Source organism: Hippocampus bargibanti, linkage group LG14, assembly GCF_051943395.1.
Source record: "Hippocampus bargibanti isolate YZ-2025 linkage group LG14, ASM5194339v1, whole genome shotgun sequence".
Taxonomy (NCBI): Eukaryota; Metazoa; Chordata; class Actinopteri; order Syngnathiformes; family Syngnathidae; genus Hippocampus; species Hippocampus bargibanti.
In genome coordinates, this window is record NC_142747.1 from 9,842,845 (window position 1) to 9,866,564 (window position 23,720).

General features: G+C 39.2%; 3 protein-coding genes, 1 long non-coding RNA gene and 1 other non-coding gene across 6 annotated transcripts; 2 read left to right on the forward strand and 3 right to left on the reverse strand.

The window, feature by feature from the left end:
- The first annotated feature begins 174 nt into the window (after positions 1 to 174).
- Positions 175 to 5,876, forward strand: LOC148888221 (phosphorylase b kinase gamma catalytic chain, skeletal muscle/heart isoform-like). 2 transcript variants are annotated; one of them, XM_089014275.1, is made up of 10 exons: positions 175 to 624; positions 1,268 to 1,399; positions 2,043 to 2,221; positions 2,383 to 2,437; positions 2,557 to 2,622; positions 2,717 to 2,880; positions 3,564 to 3,654; positions 3,853 to 4,006; positions 4,099 to 4,224; positions 5,038 to 5,876. In XM_089014275.1, the coding sequence occupies exons 2-10, from the start codon at positions 1,317 to 1,319 to the stop codon at positions 5,302 to 5,304; spliced, it is 1,185 nt and encodes a 394-aa protein (XP_088870401.1). In that variant the 5' UTR covers positions 175 to 624; positions 1,268 to 1,316; the 3' UTR covers positions 5,305 to 5,876. The 2 variants fall into 2 exon arrangements, with proteins under 2 accessions (XP_088870401.1, XP_088870400.1); XM_089014274.1 differs by having other exon boundaries at positions 176 to 624; positions 1,255 to 1,399.
- Positions 5,877 to 8,698: 2,822 nt separating this feature from the next.
- On the reverse strand, positions 8,699 to 9,911 carry LOC148888222 (uncharacterized). Its single transcript, XR_016117186.1, has 3 exons — positions 9,811 to 9,911; positions 9,236 to 9,294; positions 8,699 to 8,778 (listed from the first exon to the last, which is right to left on the reverse strand). It is a non-coding gene; the product is annotated as an uncharacterized LOC148888222 (long non-coding RNA).
- LOC148888223 (small nucleolar RNA SNORA15) lies at positions 8,993 to 9,122 on the reverse strand. The gene has a single exon (XR_016117263.1). It is a non-coding gene; the product is annotated as a small nucleolar RNA SNORA15 (small nucleolar RNA).
- A 115-nt stretch (positions 9,912 to 10,026) lies between the features above and the next one.
- psph (phosphoserine phosphatase) lies at positions 10,027 to 12,770 on the forward strand. Its single transcript, XM_089013972.1, has 6 exons — positions 10,027 to 10,135; positions 10,935 to 11,081; positions 11,156 to 11,290; positions 11,434 to 11,579; positions 11,966 to 12,114; positions 12,238 to 12,770. The coding sequence occupies exons 1-6, from the start codon at positions 10,116 to 10,118 to the stop codon at positions 12,346 to 12,348; spliced, it is 708 nt and encodes a 235-aa protein (XP_088870098.1). The 5' UTR covers positions 10,027 to 10,115; the 3' UTR covers positions 12,349 to 12,770.
- Positions 12,771 to 13,147: 377 nt separating this feature from the next.
- nipsnap2 (nipsnap homolog 2) lies at positions 13,148 to 19,568 on the reverse strand. The gene is made up of 10 exons (XM_089013971.1): positions 19,418 to 19,568; positions 18,887 to 19,023; positions 18,774 to 18,819; positions 18,205 to 18,299; positions 17,815 to 17,885; positions 16,910 to 17,050; positions 15,518 to 15,549; positions 15,075 to 15,169; positions 14,777 to 14,860; positions 13,148 to 13,620 (listed from the first exon to the last, which is right to left on the reverse strand). Exons 1-10 carry the CDS (start codon positions 19,507 to 19,509, stop codon positions 13,556 to 13,558), a joined length of 858 nt encoding a protein of 285 aa, XP_088870097.1. The 5' UTR covers positions 19,510 to 19,568; the 3' UTR covers positions 13,148 to 13,555.
- Positions 19,569 to 23,720: the final 4,152 nt, after the last annotated feature.

A 23,720-nucleotide genomic window follows, 5' to 3' on the forward strand; every position in this document is an offset into this window, starting at 1 on the left:
AGAATGAGAAGATGGATACGCCAAGAAGGCAAAATCATTACTTCATTACTCATACGTATTTTGGTACATGCATACAACAGTTGTCAACTTTACCCTGTATGACTACACAGACACATTATAGATACCCGGCCCTTTGTAAATGTTCACTTGCAGAGGCTGCGCGGTGCTTTCACGACTGTCGTGGGACAGCCCTAATTGAAATTAAGTGTTTGAAAATATTTCAGTTCTGTATGAAGTATCAGTCAAAGGATACTTTCAATTCGGGTTGTGTTAATATGGAGTCTTATGTGAGGCAATATAAACGGAAATAAAATAAGCTCGTTTTTTGTATGTACTGTAGTGATAAATTTTACTGGAGCATTGTGGACCAGTCATATTAGAGTTTACATTTGGAGTAACGTAAGACAGTTGATAAGGTTATATGAGTAGCTGTGCTTTTTAAGTAGGTACTAGTCTGTAGCAGAAAGTGGTCGTTTCAGAAGTGACAGTTTATTTTTGGTGTCTTGACATTGGAGCTCCTGTCATGGCAGCGACCTCGCAAAGCTGTGGCAGCGTCGTTGTTCGCCCTTGTTCACTCAATGATGGATAACCTCGAATAGGAGGGACTGAGTGAGACGGAAAGTGGTGAGTGGACAGTCCTTTCTAGTTCCTTTCACGCTAATTTGTACAAGCAAGTATGGTTTCAAAAATACGCAATAACGTTCGCAGTTTTAGCTAGCACTGAGCCTGTTACTGTAACTCCCCGGCTTACGTTGAAACTTAATTTTGTAAAGGAAATGGAAGTCAGAAAAGTACCATAGAGCGAATATGTTCCAAATTTAACACCATTTTAGTGTCTCGCTTTTTTAAATATTATATCGTAGGTGAAAAATTAAAGCTTCGTTGTTTCTTTTTTTAATCACTTGACGACTGTGACCAATAATGGCATGATTATTAGACTGTACGTGACCTGGTAGAGAATAACGGGAGCTACTCTACTGGCGGTCCTCATTGTGTTCTATGTGTTTATATGGAACAAATGTTTTTAACACAAACATGTTAACAGCCATATAACCGCGTGTGCGTGTGTGTGGAAACTTACACCTGTTCAGTTATTTGGAATGAGTTGTGGGGCGGGTTAGCAGATTTTTTCAAGAATAAGGGGCGTCAAATGAACATGTCCATCGACATGTTTTATGATATATGTTTACTAGTGGTCAATTTTAAATACATACTATGCGGAATGAGGTGATGACCTTTCATAAATTTGTCTAGTTTCTCTCTATAGACCATTGCGTGGATCCATAGATCCTTGCCATTATTTCAATCACTTCATCATGACCAAAGAAGAGGAGATCCCTGACTGGGTGGGCGGCCAGGAGTTCTATGACAAGTATGAGCCCAAGGAGATACTGGGAAGGTGTGTTTATACAGCACGTGACATAATGACATTGATTTAATTTGAGATAATTGTTATTTGGACTGGTTTTGCATTGTTTCAATTCATTATTTGTCCTTTCACGTCTACCATGATGGTGTTCCATACATCCCGTGGGGGATGTGAGCAGAGAATGAGAACACTAATTGTCATTCCCCTCCATGTCTCGTGGCCCCCTTTATATAAGCAACATTCTTGGTGAGGTGTACGTGTGTCTTGCGTGTTTTGTTTTTGTGTTCAGAACGTGTTTAAGGATTCGGATCTTAGATCATGTCACAGATTTTGTTTTGAATTTGAACTGGGTCACAATACTAGTTTCATACTGCACCACTCAGTCTATTTAATCATAATTTTAAAAAATCTACCTTTTTCAGCACATCATTTTTTTGGTTTTTGTTTGTGCATGTTCTCCCCCGTGCGTGCCTGCGGGGAAATTTTCCTGGTACTCCGTTTACTCTCATATTTCAAAAACATGCTTGGTTAAGCATCTTCATAAATGGAAGGATATAATAATACTAATTGTTACAATTATTGTTATTATTATTATTACTATTATTATCAGAAGTCACCGTTTTGTCCGTACTGACCAGTGATTGAACATCCAAAGAATTTTATCTACCCTCAGGGGAGTGAGCAGCGTGGTGCGTCGCTGTGTGGACAAACACACATCTCGGGAGTACGCTGTGAAGATTATAGACATCACCCCTTCAGACAAGATGGCCTTGCAGGAGATTGAGGAGCTCAGGGACTCTACAGTGAAGGAGATTGATATCCTCAAGAAAGTCTGTGGACAGGAGAATATTAGTAAGTTCATTATGAATGCACCTATAATGCACCCTGCCTTCATTTGTTTGGTTGTTGTATGACCAAAACACTTTCATTGGTCAGATATGATACATTTTGCCATTTGCTATGCGACTATCAACGGCAATTGCACACATTGTTTGACGTATATTTCCCTCCAGTACAGCTAAAAGATTTTTATGAGTCCAACGTATTCTTCTTCCTGGTTTTTGACCTGTAAGTAATGACCAGCAGGAAATCTACACTTTCAACCTTATTCAATTTTGTCCTGAAGTTAATTTGCTTTCATGAATGTTCATCTATTCTTGTTTTACTAATTGTCTTCTGCAACTCAGAATGAGAAAGGGTGAACTTTTTGACTACCTCACCGAGAAAGTAACCCTGAGTGAGAAGGAAACAAGGTCACTGAACAAATTTTGACTTCTCCTAAAACCATTTTACTCTCATACCACGGCCATATAAAGCATTCATGAGTGCTTGATCTATCGGTTATAGGAACATCATGCGTGCGCTGCTGGATGTGGTTCATTTTCTCCATGGCCAAAACATAGTCCATCGTGATCTCAAGCCTGAAAACATCCTTTTGGATGACCAGATGAACATCAAACTCACCGACTTTGGCTTTGCCGTGCAAATACAACCGGGACAGACGCTTAAAGGTTAGAGCTCAACTCATAAACACAAATAGAGTACCCCGCCGGGGGAGGGGGGGCATTTGACACATCGCTCACATCATAGTTGTCATAGCTGCTGAGATGTGTCTGTCGTTTATAATATCATTATACAGCGTTGACTGACAACAAAACACGAAGCTTGCAGACTTTTTTAATTGAACATTTGCACTGTCTAAGAAAGACGTTTCAAAACTTCTCCAAAAGGTCCAGCAGCTGTTTGAAATCAGATCCGAGTCTGGTTATGCATTCTTAAGTTACAAAGGTTGAGATGCAACAAGATACTCAAGTCTATCTGCCATTGAGCACGGAGGTCCAATAATGATGTGCTTCAACATGAAATTGTTACATCATGAATAAATAATGATGACGTTGCATTATTTAAATTGATAGATTCAATGAATCAATCCAAAAAAAGATCATGAAGAAAAGCATTGATGCTCCTCTGGATGATGTCACTGGCCCGCTGTTCGACACTTGCATTGAAATAAGCATCAGTACGTGTATGAGGATTAACATTTTGTATGTATAAAATGTCCCAATTTTAAGATTGACAACAGCTTCTCAGAATGTATGCAATTTCAAAGGAATCACTAAACGCTCACTTTCAGTAAACCCCTTTCGCCCTGAAGCCAAATTTGTTCGATGCTTGAATATTTTTTTTCCTGCAGAGGTGTGCGGCACTCCTGTGTATCTCGCTCCTGAAATCATCCAGTGCTCCATGGACTCTGGCCACCGCGGATACGGAACGGCTGTTGACATGTGAGGAGGGGATAAAAAAATATCTAAGCTGTAAAAGTGATTACATAAAGTGCATTTACGGACACGTACGGGCTTAAACGCCCTAGCTGCACTGCTCTCAATCCCTTCCAAGAAATCTAATTCACTCACTCACGGAAGTGATATGAAAGCTCCTGCTATCCTAAACGAATTCTGCCATGGTGCTTGCCCTCTTTGCAGATGGAGTGCGGGTGTGATCATGTACACACTGCTGGCTGGCTCGCCACCCTTCTGGCACAGGAAACAGATGCTAATGCTGCGCCAGATCTTGGCGGGGGATTACAACTTCTCATCCCCTGAATGGGATGACCGCTCTGACACGGTCAAAGATTTGGTCGGCCAATGTTTATCTTTTGTGCTTTACCTCATCTGTTCCATATAAACTGCCTGATAGTAAAATATACACTCGTTTGAGTGTTTTACCAGATCTCTCGGATGCTCGTGGTGGACCCAAAACAGCGTTATACAGCCGCCGAGGTGCTCAATCATCCGTTCTTCTCCCAGTATGTGGTAGACGAAGTCCGACAATTTAGCCCATACAGAAAATTCAAGGTGAGGTCTTATGAGTTTCAAGTGTGTGACTTAAGGACCTTAAACGAATCAAGAAACAAACAGATTTTTTTTTTTGGTAATAGCACGAGTTGACCATGTCAGCTAATAGTCTACTGTGATTAATTTACACATCGACCGCTAATGAACAAATATACTTTCTCTACTACCAGCGGCACCTTAAGTTATTCACTGCCATTCACAAATTTATTCGGGAATTGAAAATATGACATAGAGCGCCATTCCTGAATTTGTTCGGGTTTTGTTTTTTTCATGCTTGGCCGCCGATAAAGCGCTGGCGATGGCTTCTGGCTATGTTCTTCTCTTTTCCACTAGGGGCCAGCTTTTCCCTTTTTCCCATGCTAGCGCTTTGTTCCAGCTTCAGCTGTTGTTAAAGCGCTATATAAACCAATATCTATGTATTGTATTGCATTGTATTTTGGACAGCCACCCTCATTTCAAGGTCATATAACTCCAGACACTTATAATTTAGGATATAAGTCTTTTTTCTGATGAAAGAAAAGAGTCTAAGGTTTCTAATAATGCATTTAATGTTTATGTAGTCCTAAAACGCAATATTACGTATGTGCGTCCTGGAATTCAAGTGACAATGACAAAAACCCTGGCACTGGAGTGGACACATTTTTGCACGTCCGACAGTGAATGAGTTTAGGAGAATTTAACCTCCAATCAAATTAGTGGATCGATCAAATAGTGATGTTGTAAGAGTCGATTAAAGGTAATGTCCGAGTGCTAGTGTGACACTAAAATCAATGTACAACACTAGTATCTGAAATAATGCTACTTTTCCACCAGGTCATCTGCATCACAGTACTCGCCACCATGCGCATCTACTGCAACTACCGCAGAGTCAAACCTGTCACCAAAGAGGTTCTCAAAAGTGACCCATATGCGGTCAAACCAATTCGGAAGCTCATTGACGCATGTGCCTTCAAGATCTACGGCCACTGGGTCAAGAAGGGCCAGGCGCAGAACAGAGCGGCACTTTTCGAGAACACTCCCAAGGCCATCCTGCTGTCCATAGCGGCAGAGGCTGATGAGTCAGTCCAGCATATCTGGTGATAAACAGCTTGTCCACGAGGCTGTATTGGAGAAGTGGCGGCTTAAAATGCTGAGTATTTATTTTTCCACACAAACTATTTCAGAATTAACTCAACGCTGAAGACAAAATACCTTTTGTACATAAAACTGCACCACCTGTGGCCAGATCTGGCCTGTTACATCATTTTATGTGGCCCTTGAAAGCAAATAAATCATGTGCATCAACTTCAATGACCCTTGCTTAAATCCGTTTTTTTTACAACTAATAATATGATGGGATGTTGTATACGGTTTCACTCTCGTAACTGCCAATCCGAGGGAAGACGTTAACTACAAAGTGCCGCGGGACAAAACTGATTTTGACACTTGAGATGCGGTTTACTACATACAATTAAAATGTATTGGCAGCCAGGGATATTATAGAAGTGTTGGAAGTTTAAAAAAAATGTTCACTGTGCATATTATGATCTGAGCCAGACAATGTCATTTGTCTTATATGGATTTTGTAACTCTTGACACAATATAATTTTGATGTTTTATCGTGTGAAAATGTTTGAAATGTAACTTTAATGAAATAAAAAAATGCAACACGAGTTAGTGTTAAACTTTGTTTTCTGTGTTTATTGTATCCTTTTGCAAGCGTGCACCCATCATTACTCCTTCAGCATCCTCATGTTGCAATGGCACTTGACAGATGCATGAATACATGCACCATCTACAACTCTGTGCAGAATTATTAGGCAAGTTGTATTTTTGAGGAGTAACTAATTGAACAACTACTATATTCTCAATCAACCTAAAAGACTCAAATATCAAAAAATAATATTTTGGAAAGTTAGAGTGAGGCTTTTTTTTTAGTTTTGGCAATCTTAGGAGTATATCTGTGTCTGTCTAACTGTTGCTGTGTAGAATTGTTCAGCAAATTAATAAAAACCACGTATATAACCACATCATTGATTTTTGCCAGAGAAACCAATATAACAACTCAAAATGTACAAATAACCATTTCTGACATTCAGAAACAACAGTGACGATATAGCCAGCTTTCTTTAGAAGGACACTCCAAATCCTCCCACGCATGCATTGTCAACTTTGTGATCTGTCCACCATCATTGCATGCAGGGGCAACCACAACCTCCTGGACACTGATTAGAGGTGTCCTGTTTTCCGTCCTTGTAGATCTCACATTTCATAAGGGACCACAGGTTCTCTATGTGGTTCATTTTTTTATTTTTAGACCGTTACTGGCCAGCCACTCTGGAGTATTTGGAGGCATGTGATGAAGCACTGTTCCGCATGCAAATCGTGTTTTTCTCCAAAGATCCCGACTTCTTGTACCACTGCTTGAAGATGTCTTCCAGGAACTGGCAGTCGGACTGGAAATTTAGTTTGACTCCACCCTCAACCCGAAAAGGTCCCACAAGCTCATCTTTGATGATACCAGCCCGTACCAGTACCCCACCTCGCCGGTGTCTGAGTGGAACTTTCTGCCCGTTACTGATCCAGTTAAGGGCCCATCAAGACTCACTTTCATTTAATCAGTCAATAAAACCTTATATAAATCAGTCTTGACCTATTTCCTGGCCCAGTCTTGGCGTTTTATCTTCTCTTGTTCAGTGGTGGTCGTTTTTTCAGCCTTCCTTACCCTAGCCATGTGCCTGAGTATAGCACACCTTGTACTCTTTGACAGTCCAATGACGTTGGCGCTCTGAAATATGGCAGAATTGGTGGCAAATGGCATCTTGGCAGTTTCACACTTGATTTCCCTCAACTCTTGGGGATACTTTGCGCCATCTTTTTCCAACGCGCTTCTTGCGACCCTGTTGTTTATTTGCCATAAAACGCTTGATTGGTCCGTGATCCTGCCCCAAAAGCTAAGCAATTTCAAGGCTGCTGAATCCCTCTGCAAGACATCTCACAATTTCAGACTTTTCAGAGTCCGTCAAATCTCTTCTGACCCATTTTGCCAAAGGAAAGGAAGTCGCCTAATAATAATGGACACCTGATAGGGCAGCGGTCGGGAACCTATGGCTCTTTTGATGATTGCATCCGGCTCGCTGATGAAATTAAATACATATTGTCACTTTTTCGCTGTTAATTTCCGGTTTTGGCGGTAGTTGGCGGACAGCGCATTTTTGATTGGATGATATTGACCTATGGCCGTTGATGTCGAAACAGGTAAACGCCCCCTCTTAAATATGCCTGACAAGTAAAAAAAAAAACCAAAGGATTCACCTTTGTGGAGAGAAAAGGTTCGGCCGTGATTCAAATTTGCAATAAAATAATACCAAGAATGAAACAGTTGAATATCGATGGCACTTTGACAAGCCCCATGCTAACATTAGCATCTACAGTGAGACCTCAACTTACAAACACCTTATCTTACAAACTTTTCGTCTTACACACTTCAAATTTCTGAAAATTAAACCTTATAATAAGCACTATTTTCATAATACATACCCACCACGGCTGGCGGAGTGATCTTCGGCGGAAGCACACGACCGAACAGCACCAGAGGTTAAGTTACCAACAGTCCTTATGGAAGGTGACTGTCCTTCCATAAGCCACCAACGACCATCAAAAAGGTAAATAAAACTTTATTTTAAAGCAGTTTATTTCTTTAATTACAGTCATCATGTAATGTGCCTCTCCTTCCAAACAGCAATTCCGTTTGACCTTCGACCTCCAACACCATTCCATCAAGCCATCAATGCCCATCACAAATAAAAGTAAATAAAGTGACTTTATGATACAATGCAGTGTATTTCTTTCATTACAATACAATAGCACATTTATTATACATAGAATAAGGTATGTTGTGTGTAGTTGTAAGGCTTATTTAGTTGAAAAGTATATTTTATGGAAACCCGGGAACAGATTATTCCCATTATAATGGTTTCCTATGGGAATTTTTTTTTTGAGATACACACTTTTCACCTTACACACTGTCTGGGAACCAATTAAGTTCGTAAGTTGAGGTCTCACTGTATATCCTTCTGTAAAAGACAGCAGAAAGCAAACGTGCAAGCTAATGAACAGTGTGCAGACTTCGCGAGCCGAAACTTCGCCGATAGACCCGGCAAGTTGACTTTCATTCCGATTGTTTGGCTGGATTTTTTTTTTTTTACTAATCATGAGGAACAGAAAACTATTCATACTAATGGTGAGTATTATCACAAAGTTATTTTAAATAATATATTCTCATTTTGTTGAAATCGTGTGAGTGGCTCTCACTTAAAAATATTTCTAAATATTTTACTTTTATGGCTCTTAGTCAAAGGTTCCCGACCCCTGTGATAGGGTCTTGATGTCATTAGACCACACCCCTTTTCATTACAAAAATGCAGATTATCTTAATTGGTAGGAGATTTGTAAACTTATACAGCTTGGAGTGGGAAAACATGCATACAAAGGATGATGTGGTCAAAATACTTTATTTCATGATAATTCTGCACAGTGTAGTATGACTATGGCCACTCGATCAATGCTGAAGCCCTGTTGAAGAGAAAAAAAAACAAAAATGACATTGCAGGTTTGTTTTTGCAGAACACATGCATGTCGTTTTACATTAAGGGAAACATTTGCTGATTGAAAGTTTTCAGATGTGGTAGGAATGCTGCAGTTGTTTATTTCATGTGTTATAAAATATTTTTTCAGACACAGGAGCATTCACAAAGCCCTTGGATATGGAGTCAAGTCACAAGAGTATCAGTGTATTCATTTCTATATTGCTGGATGAAGCTGAAAACAATTCACCCATAGTTAAAAGAAATGAAGCAATTGTCTTGCATGGTGTCTGACTGTTTCCACCACATAGCTGGAACAGAATTCTGCCATGCTGTCAATTTCTTCCATTAAAAATAATCTCACAGAGGAGTCTGAATCTCAATTGTTAAAATTAACTCCTTATTTGTCATTCATTGGGTGCATTCATGTTGGATTGTGATCGCACCCCTCATCTTTGTTTGCATGGAATCGCCTTCGGCTCACCAATCGACATCGGCTGGTGTTCTAGGGGGAACAAGAAAAGCATGTTATGGTAAACTGTAAGAAATTCTGTAATTATTCATATATTCACTATACTGCAAGTGTTTCCTACTAAAATGAAATTTAAACCACGGACAGTAGAATGAGCGGCCCAGTCGCTCAACCATTGTAAGGTTTGCGTGAAAAAAAAAGGTAATTTGACTAAATTTACCACTTGGAAGAGTAAATCAGAATTCGGCCATGCTTTCACACACGTCGGTCGGCAATGTTACCGTTTATTTATTAAAAACGACATCTTAATGTACAGAATTAACATTGATAACATTTAATATGTCCTAATCGTCCAAATTAATGAAACAACTCGAAGTATTTGCCATAGTATAGCTTAAAAAGAACGAGAGAACCCAGTGAGTCAGCGTGATTGATAGCGATGCTAAAGCTAAATCAAATGCAATTAGAATCGAGTTGATGTCCATTTTTTGTGAGAAATACACTATATTCCTCACGCCTAAATTACCTAAGCGACAACGCAATACAAACCTCAACCAGTATCCTCGTTTATTGATAAAGTTCTCGCTGTCTACTTAACTCGTGGTCGATTTTTCCTTTACTTCAACTTGTGGTTCGAAATTGCAGAGTCAGAGAGTCAGTTCTGATGTAGAGGCGGGATTACTGATATCAGAGCTCTGATTGGTCAGACGTTTTACGTCCGATCAGATGAGGGTGGGCTGTCTATCACCGGCTTCGCTCTGATTGGTCTAACTTGCATCTCCGCTCTTCTTCTGCAGTTTACACAAACCGATGCTTTTTGTTCGGAGTTGGCCAGCTCTTCCTGAAGCTGTCTCATGTCCACTTGCATCGAACGGTTTGTTCTTTTTGCTGATTTGTTGATTAATTTCCTGTACGACATCATTGTCCTGGTATTCGTTTAACGCCAACTTGTTTTTTTTTTTTACACCTGGCGTCAAATGACCGCCAGCCAAGACGTATTGTGTTCGGCTGAACAGAATGTAATTTTATCAAATGTTAGCGGTTCTCCAGAGATGCATAGCGGTGTACAGTTTTGGCCTCAGTTTATCTGCTACGTTGCATTATTCTATTTGGTTGTGAACTTTAGTTTTGCAAGCATTAACTTGAACATGATGAGTGGCGGGGTGACGCAACAGTGGCAGAAGATGTCCACCATGGTCCCATTCATATGTTTTGTTTAGGCGGGCATTATGCAACGTATTGTTGGCATTCACACTTTAAGATTGGAGCCGTTTTTTGTGCCGCTTCAACGAAAATAAATAAAGGACAAGTTCTGAAATGCGTAATTGCAACAGTGCAATTTAATTGTATTGTCAATTATGTATAATACTCACTTAATTCACGTTGAACAATGAAAAAAGCATTCATACAAACTAGCTTCCCTCTTTTATTAACTTGTAAAATAAAACTCAATATTTCTTCCCAGGTTCATGTTGCTCCATTTCACTGCTGTAGGCCTCCATGATTATACCTTCCTTATTAGACCCCACACTCTCTGTTTTATCTTGTTTTGTCGAATGCAACAAGCCCAATACAAAAAAAATAGAACAGAAAGTAAAATTATCTGAAACTACTGTAATGTTAGTTGTTTTTCTTGTTTATTCCACTAATATTGGTTGTACTTCTCGTCACAGTATTGCAGTGTCAACAATGTCAGAGACTAAAGAACTTTTTAGAAGAGCAGAAGCTGTCTGTTTTGACGTGGACAGCACAGTCATCAAAGAAGAAGGCATCGATGAACTGGCAAAATTCTGTGGCGTGGGGGATGCTGTGACGGAAATGTAAATACATTCATTCTTGCACACAACTAGGGTTGTCACATCACATGAGACTAGCCTTAATTTTCACGTTTTAGGACTCGTAAAGCCATGGGCGGCTCAATGACTTTCAAATCGGCCTTGACTGAACGCCTTGCCATCATCAAATGTTCCAGAGAACAGGTCAACAAACTGATTACAGACCACCCGCCACAGCTAACCCCAGGTATCAGGTACGAGAGGAAATCACCATCATGAGTTTTGTTTTGAGAGTAATGTAATTTTTTTTCTTTCATGTTCATGGGTGCGATATTTATCCACTCGCATTATTGTAGAATTATGTGATTGATAAGATACATACACTCCAATTTCCAAGGGAACTTGTGGACCGTCTACACCAGCACAACATCAAGGTGTTCCTCATCTCAGGTGGCTTCCGTTGCATTGTGGAACACGTGGCCTCTCAGCTAAACATTCCTCTAGAAAACATCTACGCCAACCGACTCAAGTTCTATTTCAATGGTAAGGGGACTGTATATTATCTGATACCCATCAGGTCTGTTTTATTGAGGTAATTTGGTTTGTAGAGACATTGAATTGTGATACACACTCGCCAGCCATGACATCATGTACTAGAGGAGTGTTCAAAAGATTACAGTGGCACTTCAAAATTAAAATGACCGGTACCGATAGATGAAACCCTTGTCCGACCCTCAGTTATTCACTCTCAGTCCAGAGTCTACCTTGTTCTGGGTTTGAATCTTGTCACCAGCCTGTTTGGAATTGGAATGCTCTCCCAGTGTTTTTTTTTTTTCCCGTGTACTCAGGTTTCCTCCCATGTTTGGTTAATTTGAGACAAAATTATAAGTCAACCTTTACTTTTTGAGATTGAATGTGGTTGTATTTAGGTGAGTATGCCGGATTCGACGAGAGCCAACCGACAGCAGAGAGCGGAGGTAAAGGGAAAGTAATTAGCATGCTGAAGGAAAAATACGGCTTCAAGACGGTGGTGATGATTGGTGATGGAGCCACTGATCTAGAGGCTTCCCCCCCCGCTGTAAGTGTTTATTGTTAATGCCTTTTGGATTGATTTAAATATTCAGGTTTGTATTTCTATTCATTGTTGTGAAAACTAATCTAGTTAATTTGTCCCCCTCCTTTTCTCCCCACCCCCTTGCAGAGCGCCTTTATCGGATTTGGTGGCAATGTTGTGAGGCAACAGGTTAAAGAAATGAGTTCATGGTATGTTACAAGTTTTGGAGAGCTCCTGAAAGAAATGGAAAAGATTTAAATATTCTACAGTACATTTATTTACCCCCTATGTTTTTTTAACTTTACTAATGTTATTTGCACCAAAAGTTGTGTAATGGTTGTATCCATTGTGCATACTCCCTTTACGTCAACACATTTTAAATAATTGTTTCTGCTTCTTGATTTTCTTTACTAGACCATACTTTGTGTGGAGATTAAACATGTTTTGGGCACTTTTTACACATGATTTTTACCCCAACACAAATCTACAATGGGAAGTGCAATGTAAAAAGAATTATATATGGATAGTCGTAATCAGTCATGTGAGTGACAGGCTGCATTGAATTATGTGTTCACAGAGTATTAAACACAAATATTGTGGCTTGAATTTCTTTAATTCTATGTTATTGTTGCCCCCGACAGACAAATAAAGATGCATCTGTTTTTTTTGTCCTGATAAAATATGACAAAACAATGGCGTGCTTGCCCACGTAATTAATCATTATACCCCCTGAAAATACCTGACTCTATATATATATATATATATATATATATATAACTAGTCCTGCTCCGTTCACATGGCCACAAAAACATAAAAGTCACATTTAAAACCCAGAAAAAAAACTCAGGGGAAAAAGCAGTGAAACAAGACCCGTTTCAAGTCAAGAGTATTAACGTATTGAAAATGAATATGCAACAAATATTCATACCTTGTAAGACAAAATTTAGATGTTATCCCAGCTAACATTGAAATGTTTAACATGAATAAATAAAGCCCCGTGTTAGTAGTGACTTGTGATGCTTTGCAATGATCCAAAGATTCAAAAAACAAATTTAAATAGTGCAATGAAACCATTTATTGAAATTCGCCAACATGAGAGTTTTGCACATATAGCCGGTGTAAATAAGAATTGGTGTTGAATGATTATGTGTGCAAACTGTAACAACCAAAACACACATATTCCCAGCAAACTAGAAAACATTCAATAACCACTACAATTGCTCTTGTTTTTAAATGTTTAGGCCATTCAGCCCCATGCTATGCCACTAGCGGCTAACACAATATGTAAATATTCCTTGAGCTGTCCATATACAATATATTTCATGGAGTTGAACAGTGCCGAAACAACAAAAATGACAAAGGAGAAAGGTCATGCTGTTTTGCTGCACTGAAACCGTCAAAAGTGATGCTTTTCAGCTACTCATTTGTCGGGACCGCACCATGATCAAGCCTGCAAGAGGTCTTTTCACTTGAGTGGCGATGCCTTGGTGGGGATCATAATCCGGGATTCCATATGCTGGATGAGAGGAACTGGGGAGAGTGCGGGCATTCAAATAAAAACGTTGCATTAGTAGGTTCAAGGGACAATTATTTTTTACATCGGGTAGGTCAATATGGATTGTTTTTTAATGTCTAAATAAATTGGGGTTCAGAAACTGCATTTTGTATTCACTTGTGTTGTCTTTGTATGATGTTAAATTTGGCTGTATGATCTGAAATTATTGTGTGTGAAAAATATGCAAACCAGGAGACAGATCAGGAAGGAGGAAAAATATTTTGTCACTGGATGTTTTTGGCGAAACACTGCAAATGTCCTGACAAATACCATATTTTCTGGTGTATAAGGTGCACCGGAGTATAAGACACACCCCCAATGAATGGTGTATTTTCAAACATTTTGCATATATAATGCGCACCAGACTATAAGGCGGATGAAAAAGTTTTCTAAATAGAATATAATGCAATGTTGATAATGCAAATGTTTTGACAAATACCGTATTTCTCCAGTGTATAAGGTGCACCGGAATATAAGGCGCACCACCAATGAATGGTGTATCTTGAAACGTTTTGCATACTATTATTATTTATTATTAGTAGTGGTAGTATCTATCTATTAGCTATATGGCTATATAGGTAGCTATCTATTAGCTATCTATTAGTTAGCTAGCTTTCAATCCATTTGAGTTACTTCCGGGTTGAGTGTACGCTGGCGCGTGTGGCTGCCGCTGCTCACCCACAGGAAAACATCCTGTGACTGTAAAGCGACCTTGAGCATATTGAAAGGTGCTTATAAATGAATTGTATTATTATTATGGGCACGGGACTATAAGGCGCATCTTCAATGAATGTTTTTTTTTTTCTAAATAGAATATAGAAAGATATAAACGTTTTCCAAATATTAGGCACACCACATTATAAGGCGCTACAGTAGAGGCTGGGGTTACGCACTACTTCTACAGGGGGAAATGGAGTCGGTGGCTGCTGTTAGTGATTGCAAGACCCGTTGTGTCTCAATATTACTTCACATATCAGGCACACCTGTGTATAAGGCTCAGGACGACCTTTGAAAGAAAATTAAGGCTTTTGGGTGCATTTTATACACGAGAAAATATGGTATTTAATTCATACGTGAATAATCTTCCATCCCCAATATATAAGATCCTTTTTTTTCTTTGTATATTCTCACCTGTGTAATAGACCACTTCGTGCCAGCCTTCCTCCTGCCACGCACCTTTCCTTATTTCTTCTCTGGATTTAAGGTCTTTGTAGGCTGCGAGAAACAAATTTGATTTCAACTCGGGCCCATTCACTGCTGTCACGCAGCATAGTGTAACAGTAGCCACCGTGTTTATGCTAAATCTATGCACCAGAGGTTTAACAGTAGACCTGAGCGTTATGTTTATGGCCTAAAAATGTCAAACTTTTATTTCAAACAACTTTAATGCTGCACAGTATTTCCTGTTGAACTGCTTTCTTGACTTTACCCCAGAGGTGATGAACCATGTAGAGGTTGCCGATCTGTGAGAAAAACCCTCCAACGGCTTCACTGTTTTGCTGACGTAGTCTGATAGCTCTGGCCCTGCCAAAAACAAAACAATCATTGATGTCATCTATGGGAAGAAAACTACAATCTGCTCAGAATACAGAGAGGAAGAATATTCCCATATGTGGTCCAAAAGAAAAAAAGATCACAATTTATCAGTTATGGATTAGATATGGAAATTCAGATGACTGCTTGGAATTTTTGAAATGGAAGTACTCATTATCCAAATACAGTAGATCCCCGCAGCTGGACAGGGCTGTCTGGCTTCAGTGCGGTCCCATTATTTGTTCATTTGTTTAATCATTGAGCATTCCATTCTGTGCAGGCTATTTTTAAGGAGGGTTCGACAGGTTCTATGAGTGCAATTAATTTATTCTGTCTTACCAGTAATTACCCCACTCGATCATTGTTCCTGGCTGGAGAAAAAGAACAATGGGATGAGTAATACAAATGGTATTTTTGCCATGGTCATTAAGTCAATAATGCAAAAGTGATGCGTTATTCTCAGGATCAAGAAAAATATACAAATACAGTGATACCTCATCTTACAAACTTAATTGGATCCCAGAAAGTGTGTGTAAGGCGAAAAGTTTGTCTTCCAAAACATTTCTTTGAAAAGTGTGTATCTCAAAAAAAAATTCCAATAAGAAACCATTAAAAATGAGAATAATCCGTTCCCAGGTCCCCATAAAACATAATTTCCTACTAAATAAGCCTTAAAACTACACAAAATTATGTTATGTATAATAAATGTGCTATTGTATTATAATTAAAGAAATCAACAGTACAGTATAATAAAATCATTTTATTTACCTTTGTTATGGTAGTTATTGGAGTGAAGTTGCCATGCTTTGTCGGTGATAATACCCTCACTCACAATGTCCCTGCCCCTGCTCGCTGCTTTTCGTTAATCCAAATCAACAAAAGTTTTTCAACCTCTTCTATTGCCTGAGAACGTTGCTTAGACAACATAGAAACACCGTTAGCCATACTTAGCAATGGTCGACTTAGCATACTGGTAGTGGGACGCTAAGTCACACAAACGCACATCTCGTTCGTGTTTCTTGATGATCTCCTTCTTCTGCTCGACCGTAATTTTGTTTTGTTTTGCTGAACACTGGCCTGCCGTGGGGTCTTTTTTGGTCCCATAATAGCAAATATATCCTTGATAGCAAACCACGTATGCACTCAAGGAAAGGGGTGATAAAAACTAGTCCGCCAGCCACCGTGGCGCTGTTCGACCGTGTGGTTTGGTGTTCTTCCGCCGAAAACTAGTCCGCAGCCACCGTGGCACTCCGTGTGGTTTTTTTTTTGTTTGTATGCCAAGATTATATTATTGCGAATAAAATGTTCGTCAGGCGAAAAGTTTGTAAACTAAAGCGTTCGTAAATTTAGGTATCACTGTATACACAAAAGGCTCCTAATAGGTTTAAAATGCTTATCTTCGTTTATTTGCAGAACATTGCATGCAGAAAAAAACTACACTTAGCTGAGCCAGCCATTCACATTGTTGAAAATGCACTCCCTATGAAGCAATAAACTCGTAAACAGGGTTTTAATCAGGGATCAACAACCTTTTTTGTAAGTTGAGAGCTACTTTTTGGGAACAGCTTAATGCAGAGTGCTCCCAGTTTGATATCACCTTGTGAAATACATTCAGTTACCTTGAATAATGGTATAATTCAGTCTTGGCCTATTTAATCGGTCAATATTAGCTTTTTTTTTTTTAATGGGTGAAAAAAAATGTGCATAAAACTGTTGCGCTTGAGTACTCACCCTGAGTTGGTAGGTTCTAAGCTCGTATATGTTGGATCCTTCTCTTGGTACTGGCTCGTTCCAGAAACTGAACTCCAGTAAAAGCTGATTTCTGCGAGACTGCAACATCTTTCCACGCTCCTTCCTGTACTGTGTGAACTCCTGCCATGAGGATAAACATTGGCCAGTAATGGATTACATTTTGTTTAAAATCTTGGTAGGGTGAGTGATCGAGAAGTTATCATATTTAAAAGTTTCATGCTGTTGTATGCTTAGTCAACACAATTGAAGCACAGGCAACCTGCGGTCAATCAGGTCAACGGACACGGCAATTTAAACGGTCAGATTCACAGGAGTCATTTATGACTTGGGGAAATCCATATCACATGGGTAATTTTGGACTTCAAACTCCTTTTCATAGGAAGCGATCAATAGCCAGGATACAAACTTGTCAGTTCATGGGAAACACAATGTTTTCTGTTGGTACTCAAAACGCCCAGAGGCGTGGTATTCAATATCAGACATTTAAACAGCTTATTCCCCCAAGCCATTAACTCTTTGAACTCTTTCAACAGTAGCCAAAATGGAACTGTATAGTGCCACTTAGCTGTTTTTTTTGACGACGATACTGGTGCAGCGTGTTCTACCGGAAACAAATTCCTTGTGTGTTCTACATACTTGGCAATAAAGACGATTCTGATTCTAATCAAGACAACTATGTGTTACTAATGTATCACTTTAATTTGCATACACTCTCAATAAATAGCTTGGCAGAGGGGCGCAGAATTCAGACGTATGTCATAGATGACTGTGTTTCCTGCCAGCAGTAGGGACAATCTTTCTGGTTCCGAATCTCTGTCCACAGTGTCTGACTGTCATACCTCTGACAGTGAGCAATAGGATGGGTGTGAAAAAGCTTTGCTCACCTTGTTCTGACGTAGCTTGTTCATCACCTCTGTCAGAGCTGGGTAACCACCTCTGTAACGCCACAAGTGAACTGGGCAAAGAAAATACAACAACAACAACAAAAAAAGAACTGCATCGGCACATTACAATATCAGAAATATTTACAATCCTTACAGTGTCATATACAACAATTAATATTTAGGGATGTGGAAAAATGTGACAAAAGTGGATATGGAGATTAAGTGCGGAGTATTTAATTGTTTATCTGTCAAGAATAAATAAACTGATGTCTTGTTTTTAGCAGCACACCTGATAATCTCAGAGTACACTAACGTGCAACTATACAATACCCACAGAAAAATGTTGCTGTGATATCATATGTTTAGCACTGATGACATAAGCAAGCCTACCAGCCTGGTCCTGTTCTCCATACCAAGTATTCCAAGTGCCCACCAGCTCACAGGGATAGTACTTATCAGCATGGATCGAGGGCAAGACATCCTCGCTGTGGTAAAAAATATCATTTCACAAATAAATCAGTCAATATTACCAACACTGATCCATGATCTACATCCTTTCACCCCCCACCCCACCCCCTTTCAAATTGCTGCAGTGGACTGAAAATTTCCCCATTGTGGGACGAATAAAGGTTTTCTGATTCTGATGATTCTAACACGATTTAATTGAAAATATTCTTCCAACTAAGCCTAAAATTCCAATTGTGTCAATTCCTGTTAAATTGCATGTTGTTTCTGGTTGCAGAGAGAAATAGAAAGCCAGCAAAAAGGACTTGGATTGTGGACGTCTGGAGTATGCGCAGATGACTCGGAGCATAGCAGCTCCTTAAACACCTCACAAGAATGTCACACTGGTTTATTTTTACTGTATGCATGACGCGAGGTACACTTGTCCAAGTGTTACAGCTGTAAATAACGCTGAACAAACTGTTTTGGGATTAAACAATAAAAATAAGACTTACCAGAGTTTGTTGTATGATTCAAGACACTCTGGCTTGACATTGTGGACTGAAAATAGAGGTTAAGTTAAACAATCATGATATTTTCGGGATATTTGTGACGGGAATAAACTTACACTGAATTTTGTAGAGGTTACTTTCCTCGCTTTTGGTCAGTAGAGCCGAGTGTGCATCTTTCCTGGGATCAACCTTCCTGACAAAAAGTGACTTGAACCAGCTGTCTTCTCTGGTGACTTTGGATACAGAGAAGCCTCTGTAAAACAAAGTTGAGTTGTAACTAAAGAAAATGTTTCATACTGTATCAATTGGATTTCTGATGACATTGTAATAGGAGTACGAGTTAGCATCCATTGTCCAACATGGCATTTCAAATTGACCTTGAGCATCTGACACATTAAAAAAGTGCGTTTCTTGTGAATGAGCAAATAAAAACCGTTCATCTATTCTCCAAAAATAAGACATTCCAAGGTAAGTGTTTTTAAAATAGTTTCGTTTAGTTTCCAAGATTGACTGCTCCATAACATATTTAGCAACGACATCGGCAGCTAGCTTGCACACTTATATCGCATCAGACTCCGATGCTACGACACAAACAACAACCTCCATCAAAATATACAACGTGCAATGCATTTTCATGACAAACCAACCTGCCCCACACGAGAAGATGCCCGGTTGAAGGGGCACCGCTTTGAGCCCGAGCCAAGCCGGTTCTCACTCTCTGAAGGACTCGTGTCGCCATTTTCCAGGGGAGCAGCAGCCAAGGCGTAGTTCACGCTGTTGGCCGATAGATGGCGATGGAATCCATAAGCGCCACTGGGACCATATTTGGACTCGTCGAAGTAGAAGGAACCAGGCTGTTATGCACGTCAGTCACTTTTTTTTATTACCGCTGCTGTTAGCTTCCTCCATTCACTCAACTGTCAATGGCAGATTTACAACATTGCTTTTAGTTTATTTTGTTATGCTTAGAATATCTTGTTTTCTATCCTTTCACTCCCACCCCAACCCCATCCCTCTTCAATTGCTGCTGTGGACTGCAAATTTCCCCATTGCGGGACGAATAAAGGTATTCTGATTCTGATTCTGATTCTGAAAGCTTATTTTAAGAAAAGGAAGCTTAAAATATGGCTTTCACACTCATTAAATTGAAAATCAACCATGGGGAAAAAAACTTGTACCAAAAGTAGTTCAACAACATTTTATTGAACTCTTTGTTAATGACGACTTGACAGTTGCTGCTAATGTAGCAGACAAAGTTAATTTTAAATAAGATTTTCCCCCTCGTGATTTTGTTAAAATATCTTCCTTATACTCCTTAATTTTTTTATCACGGTGATGCAACTGTGATTAAATTGTTCAGTCTGAGAAAACTTAGGGTGTTCTATAAACAATACAGTACAATCATTTCAAAAACACAACGGTACATATGAGGGCGCCAGAACTCAATGATTTAAAGCAGAGGTGGGCAATCCCAGTCCTTGAGGGCCACTATCCTGCATGTTTTCCAACTCTTACGGTTGTAAAACACCTAATTTCAATGTCTTCTTTTCCCTTCAAGGGGTCGCCACAGCAAATCAGTGTCCTCCATCTTCAGGGGTTTGATTCACATGTTTGTTTTGGCCAGGCTTTTACGTCGGATGCCCTTCCTGACACAACCCTCTGTATTTATCCGGGCACAAGAAGACACTGGCTTATGTCCCCTTGTGGCTACATAAAAAGCAACTCTATGAACTTCATAAAGATGAAGATGATCAGTAAAAGGCTCCCAAACACAAAATGGCCATCGGCACAGTGACATTCAAAAACTCAATGATACAAAGCATGCACGGGTGGGCAATCCCAGTCCTGGAGGGCCACTATCCTGCATGTTTTCCAACTCTTACAGTTGTAAAACACCTAATTCCAATGTACAGGTTCAATATGAGGCCTCCACGTAGCTTGCTGATGATCTGATCATTAGAATCGGGTGTGTTGCAGGAGGGAGATATGGAAAACATGCAGAACAGTGGTCCTCAGGGACTGGGATTGCTCACCCGTGATTTAAAGTATTGTTTATAAAGTGACTGAACCAACATTGAAAGTGAAATGGGCATGTTAGTCAACATTCATGTGTGCAGCTCCTCTCAAACTCAAGACTAATGCACATCATTTAATCCAGAGTTGCTCATTTTGCAACATCAGCAACATTAGGCTACAAAAAAAAGAAGATAAATGTATTCAGAATCATGTTTTACATGAACGCAACAGGCAGGCAGCCATTAGTTTTCACACTGACAGACAGCAGCTTTCAAATGTTAGCAGAGCACCTCAGAAATAAATAGGTTGCAGCAGTAGTTCCGGCATTTGGGAAATCCGGGACCAGAGTGTTAATTTTTTTTTTTTTTTTTGGGGGTGGGGGGGGCGACAATATTAAAAATTGGGAAATATTACTTGACAGAAAATTGGGTCACTGTCACTGTGTCGACAAAATGGTAATATGAGTCATTGGGTATCCTATTTCTTGCCAAATGTGCAATGGGATGATATTAACATTATTTTCAGAATCCTTGAAAACCCAATTTAAAATATATATTTAAAGAACAACCACAAAATTAGTTATCCACAAAGTATAATACAAATCTCCAAAAATAATCGCAATAAAGAGACCGTAAATAAAAGTGTGTTGCGGTTGTTGCTGATTTTTATTTACATTGGCTTCTTTAGGGTAGTCTGGTGCCTAGCATCCAATCAGTAAAAACACATACAATTGTAATATTCCAAAATAAGCGGGAATGGACAGAGACAATAGGACAATAAATTTATTACAGAAAAAAAATATCTGAAACTGACGAAGTACAAATTAGATCACTGAACGAACAAAGCCAGGAGAGTGCGTAACAAACAAAAAGTGCTTGCAGAAAGCTCTTTTCCAATTGAAACTGAAACTTGAATGCTGGGATTTTTAGAAGGGTCCAGCCTGAGAGCAGGATCCAAATAGTCGCGAGCGGCGGTGGTGGTATCGTAACCACTGTGGAATTCAGAACAGTTGTGATTGATTTATTATTTGATAGTGTGACAATGAAACTAACAAGTTCCATATTTTCAAAGCCTCGTTGGCTGTAGGATAAACAACACTTGAGATTCCGTAACTGTGCATATCTTTGTTTTAAATTGAAAAACATCAATCACAGTATTTTCTGTGTGAAAGGTTTTTGAAACACCAAGGCAAATTGCAGACGTGTCTGGGAATTCCAAGTATGATCATACATTGTTTTGTTTTTCTTTGTTTTCTTGTGTTTTTTTTCTATCAGAGTAATTTGCGACAAGCAGAAACATCAACTTTAGTTTTGCGTTTCAGGAGTCTAAATATCATGTAAAATGATTCTTTGTTGCACTTATTTCATGTGGTATGTCATTAGATACACCTCACAAAAGACCTCAAACACAGCAGAGCACTCACAAACTCTCTGTGAATTTGAATGGGCTGATCGGTGCACACTTGAGTGTGGAAACTTTCACAAGGGGGCTTATATTAGTAATGGGAAAAGTGACACAAAGAGCTCCTAACGTAGCTGACATTTACTGTGCGACATTGCTGGTCCTGTTATGCATAATTCAGGACCAACTTTTCCTTTTCCCGAGACTTCCGTCTTGCATCATAGTCTGTGAATTTGCTCATTTGTTGAGATAGTTTAATGTGTAATGACGTGAAATAGGTTCGTGTGTATTTTAGCAAGTAAAATTCTTCAGGTTTAACAGTGAAGTGTTTCACCTCCAAGCCAAAGCTTTCTTCGCTAAAGCTAAAGATAAAAATTGTGTTAAATATTTTTAAGCCCTGTAAATGTTTCTACAATCTTAAATTGAGCATGATGTTTTTGAATAACCCATAAAAAGTCATACTAAAAATATTAAATATTTTACATAATATGCCAATTAACATTATTTTAATTTGAAATAGCGCTGATTCGATACAGTTTATTCAGGAATCAATACTCTTGGAATGAGGCCGTCAGTGCCTGGAGATTGTTTGCAAATTGTTGAAAATTAATCTGAAGGACAAGGTCAAAGAAAGCCAACAAGCTGCTTGATCTTGGCACTCAGATTTGGGTTTCTGTAATTAGGTTTATTTTAACACGTTATCCTATTCCTCTCTTGAAAAAGCATCTCAGAGCGCTTTAATGTGCGGTATTGGATTCATATTTAGCTAATTTTGGGCATGTCGAAAATATCATGGTTATACTTGTAGTGTGCTTCCATATGACTTGAAAGTCACTTCAAATATTCTCAGATTTCATTGTTGGACACGATAATTTCCTATAAAGCAGGCTCAAATAAGAGCAGCTGTGAAAACAAAAGACACCAATCCTCCACTAATGCTCCCAAAACTCCAAATGCCATTTATCAGTTTGGGACCCATGAGGATAAATCCTTCACCCAAGCCTCTTAAACTCCAATGTTAAATCTCATGCCAAATGACTCAGACATCTTAAGTTTATGTTCACATGGAAATTCAAAATATCTCCCTATTAAACAAGAGTTGCGGCTAGAAATTGAGATTGAACATTGAAAAATCTGTGAGATTTAAAGCGGTACCCATATTAACCTTCTTGATAAAAATACAACAGAATTGATTTAATTATTTAGTAGCTCAAAATAGGCTTTGTCTTTTGTTACTACGCACACCCTTCCCACCAAAATAGCAATCACCCTGAGCTTTCGCTTATGAACTTGGGCTTTGCTGGGTATGTAAGATTTAAGAGCTCCCCAAGAAACAATGTTGAACTTATGAGAAAACACTGCGTATTGTGTTGTAAGTATTGTGAGTCCCTCCTCCCTCGGTTGTCTGGGCACCAGAGTGAGGAAATGCAGTACTGGTGCATAAAGTGGCACAAAAACATTTGTTTTAGTTGATAGAGCAGACCGAAATCTTGGAAACATTTCTGTTTATACTCTGGTATAATCGTGTAGATA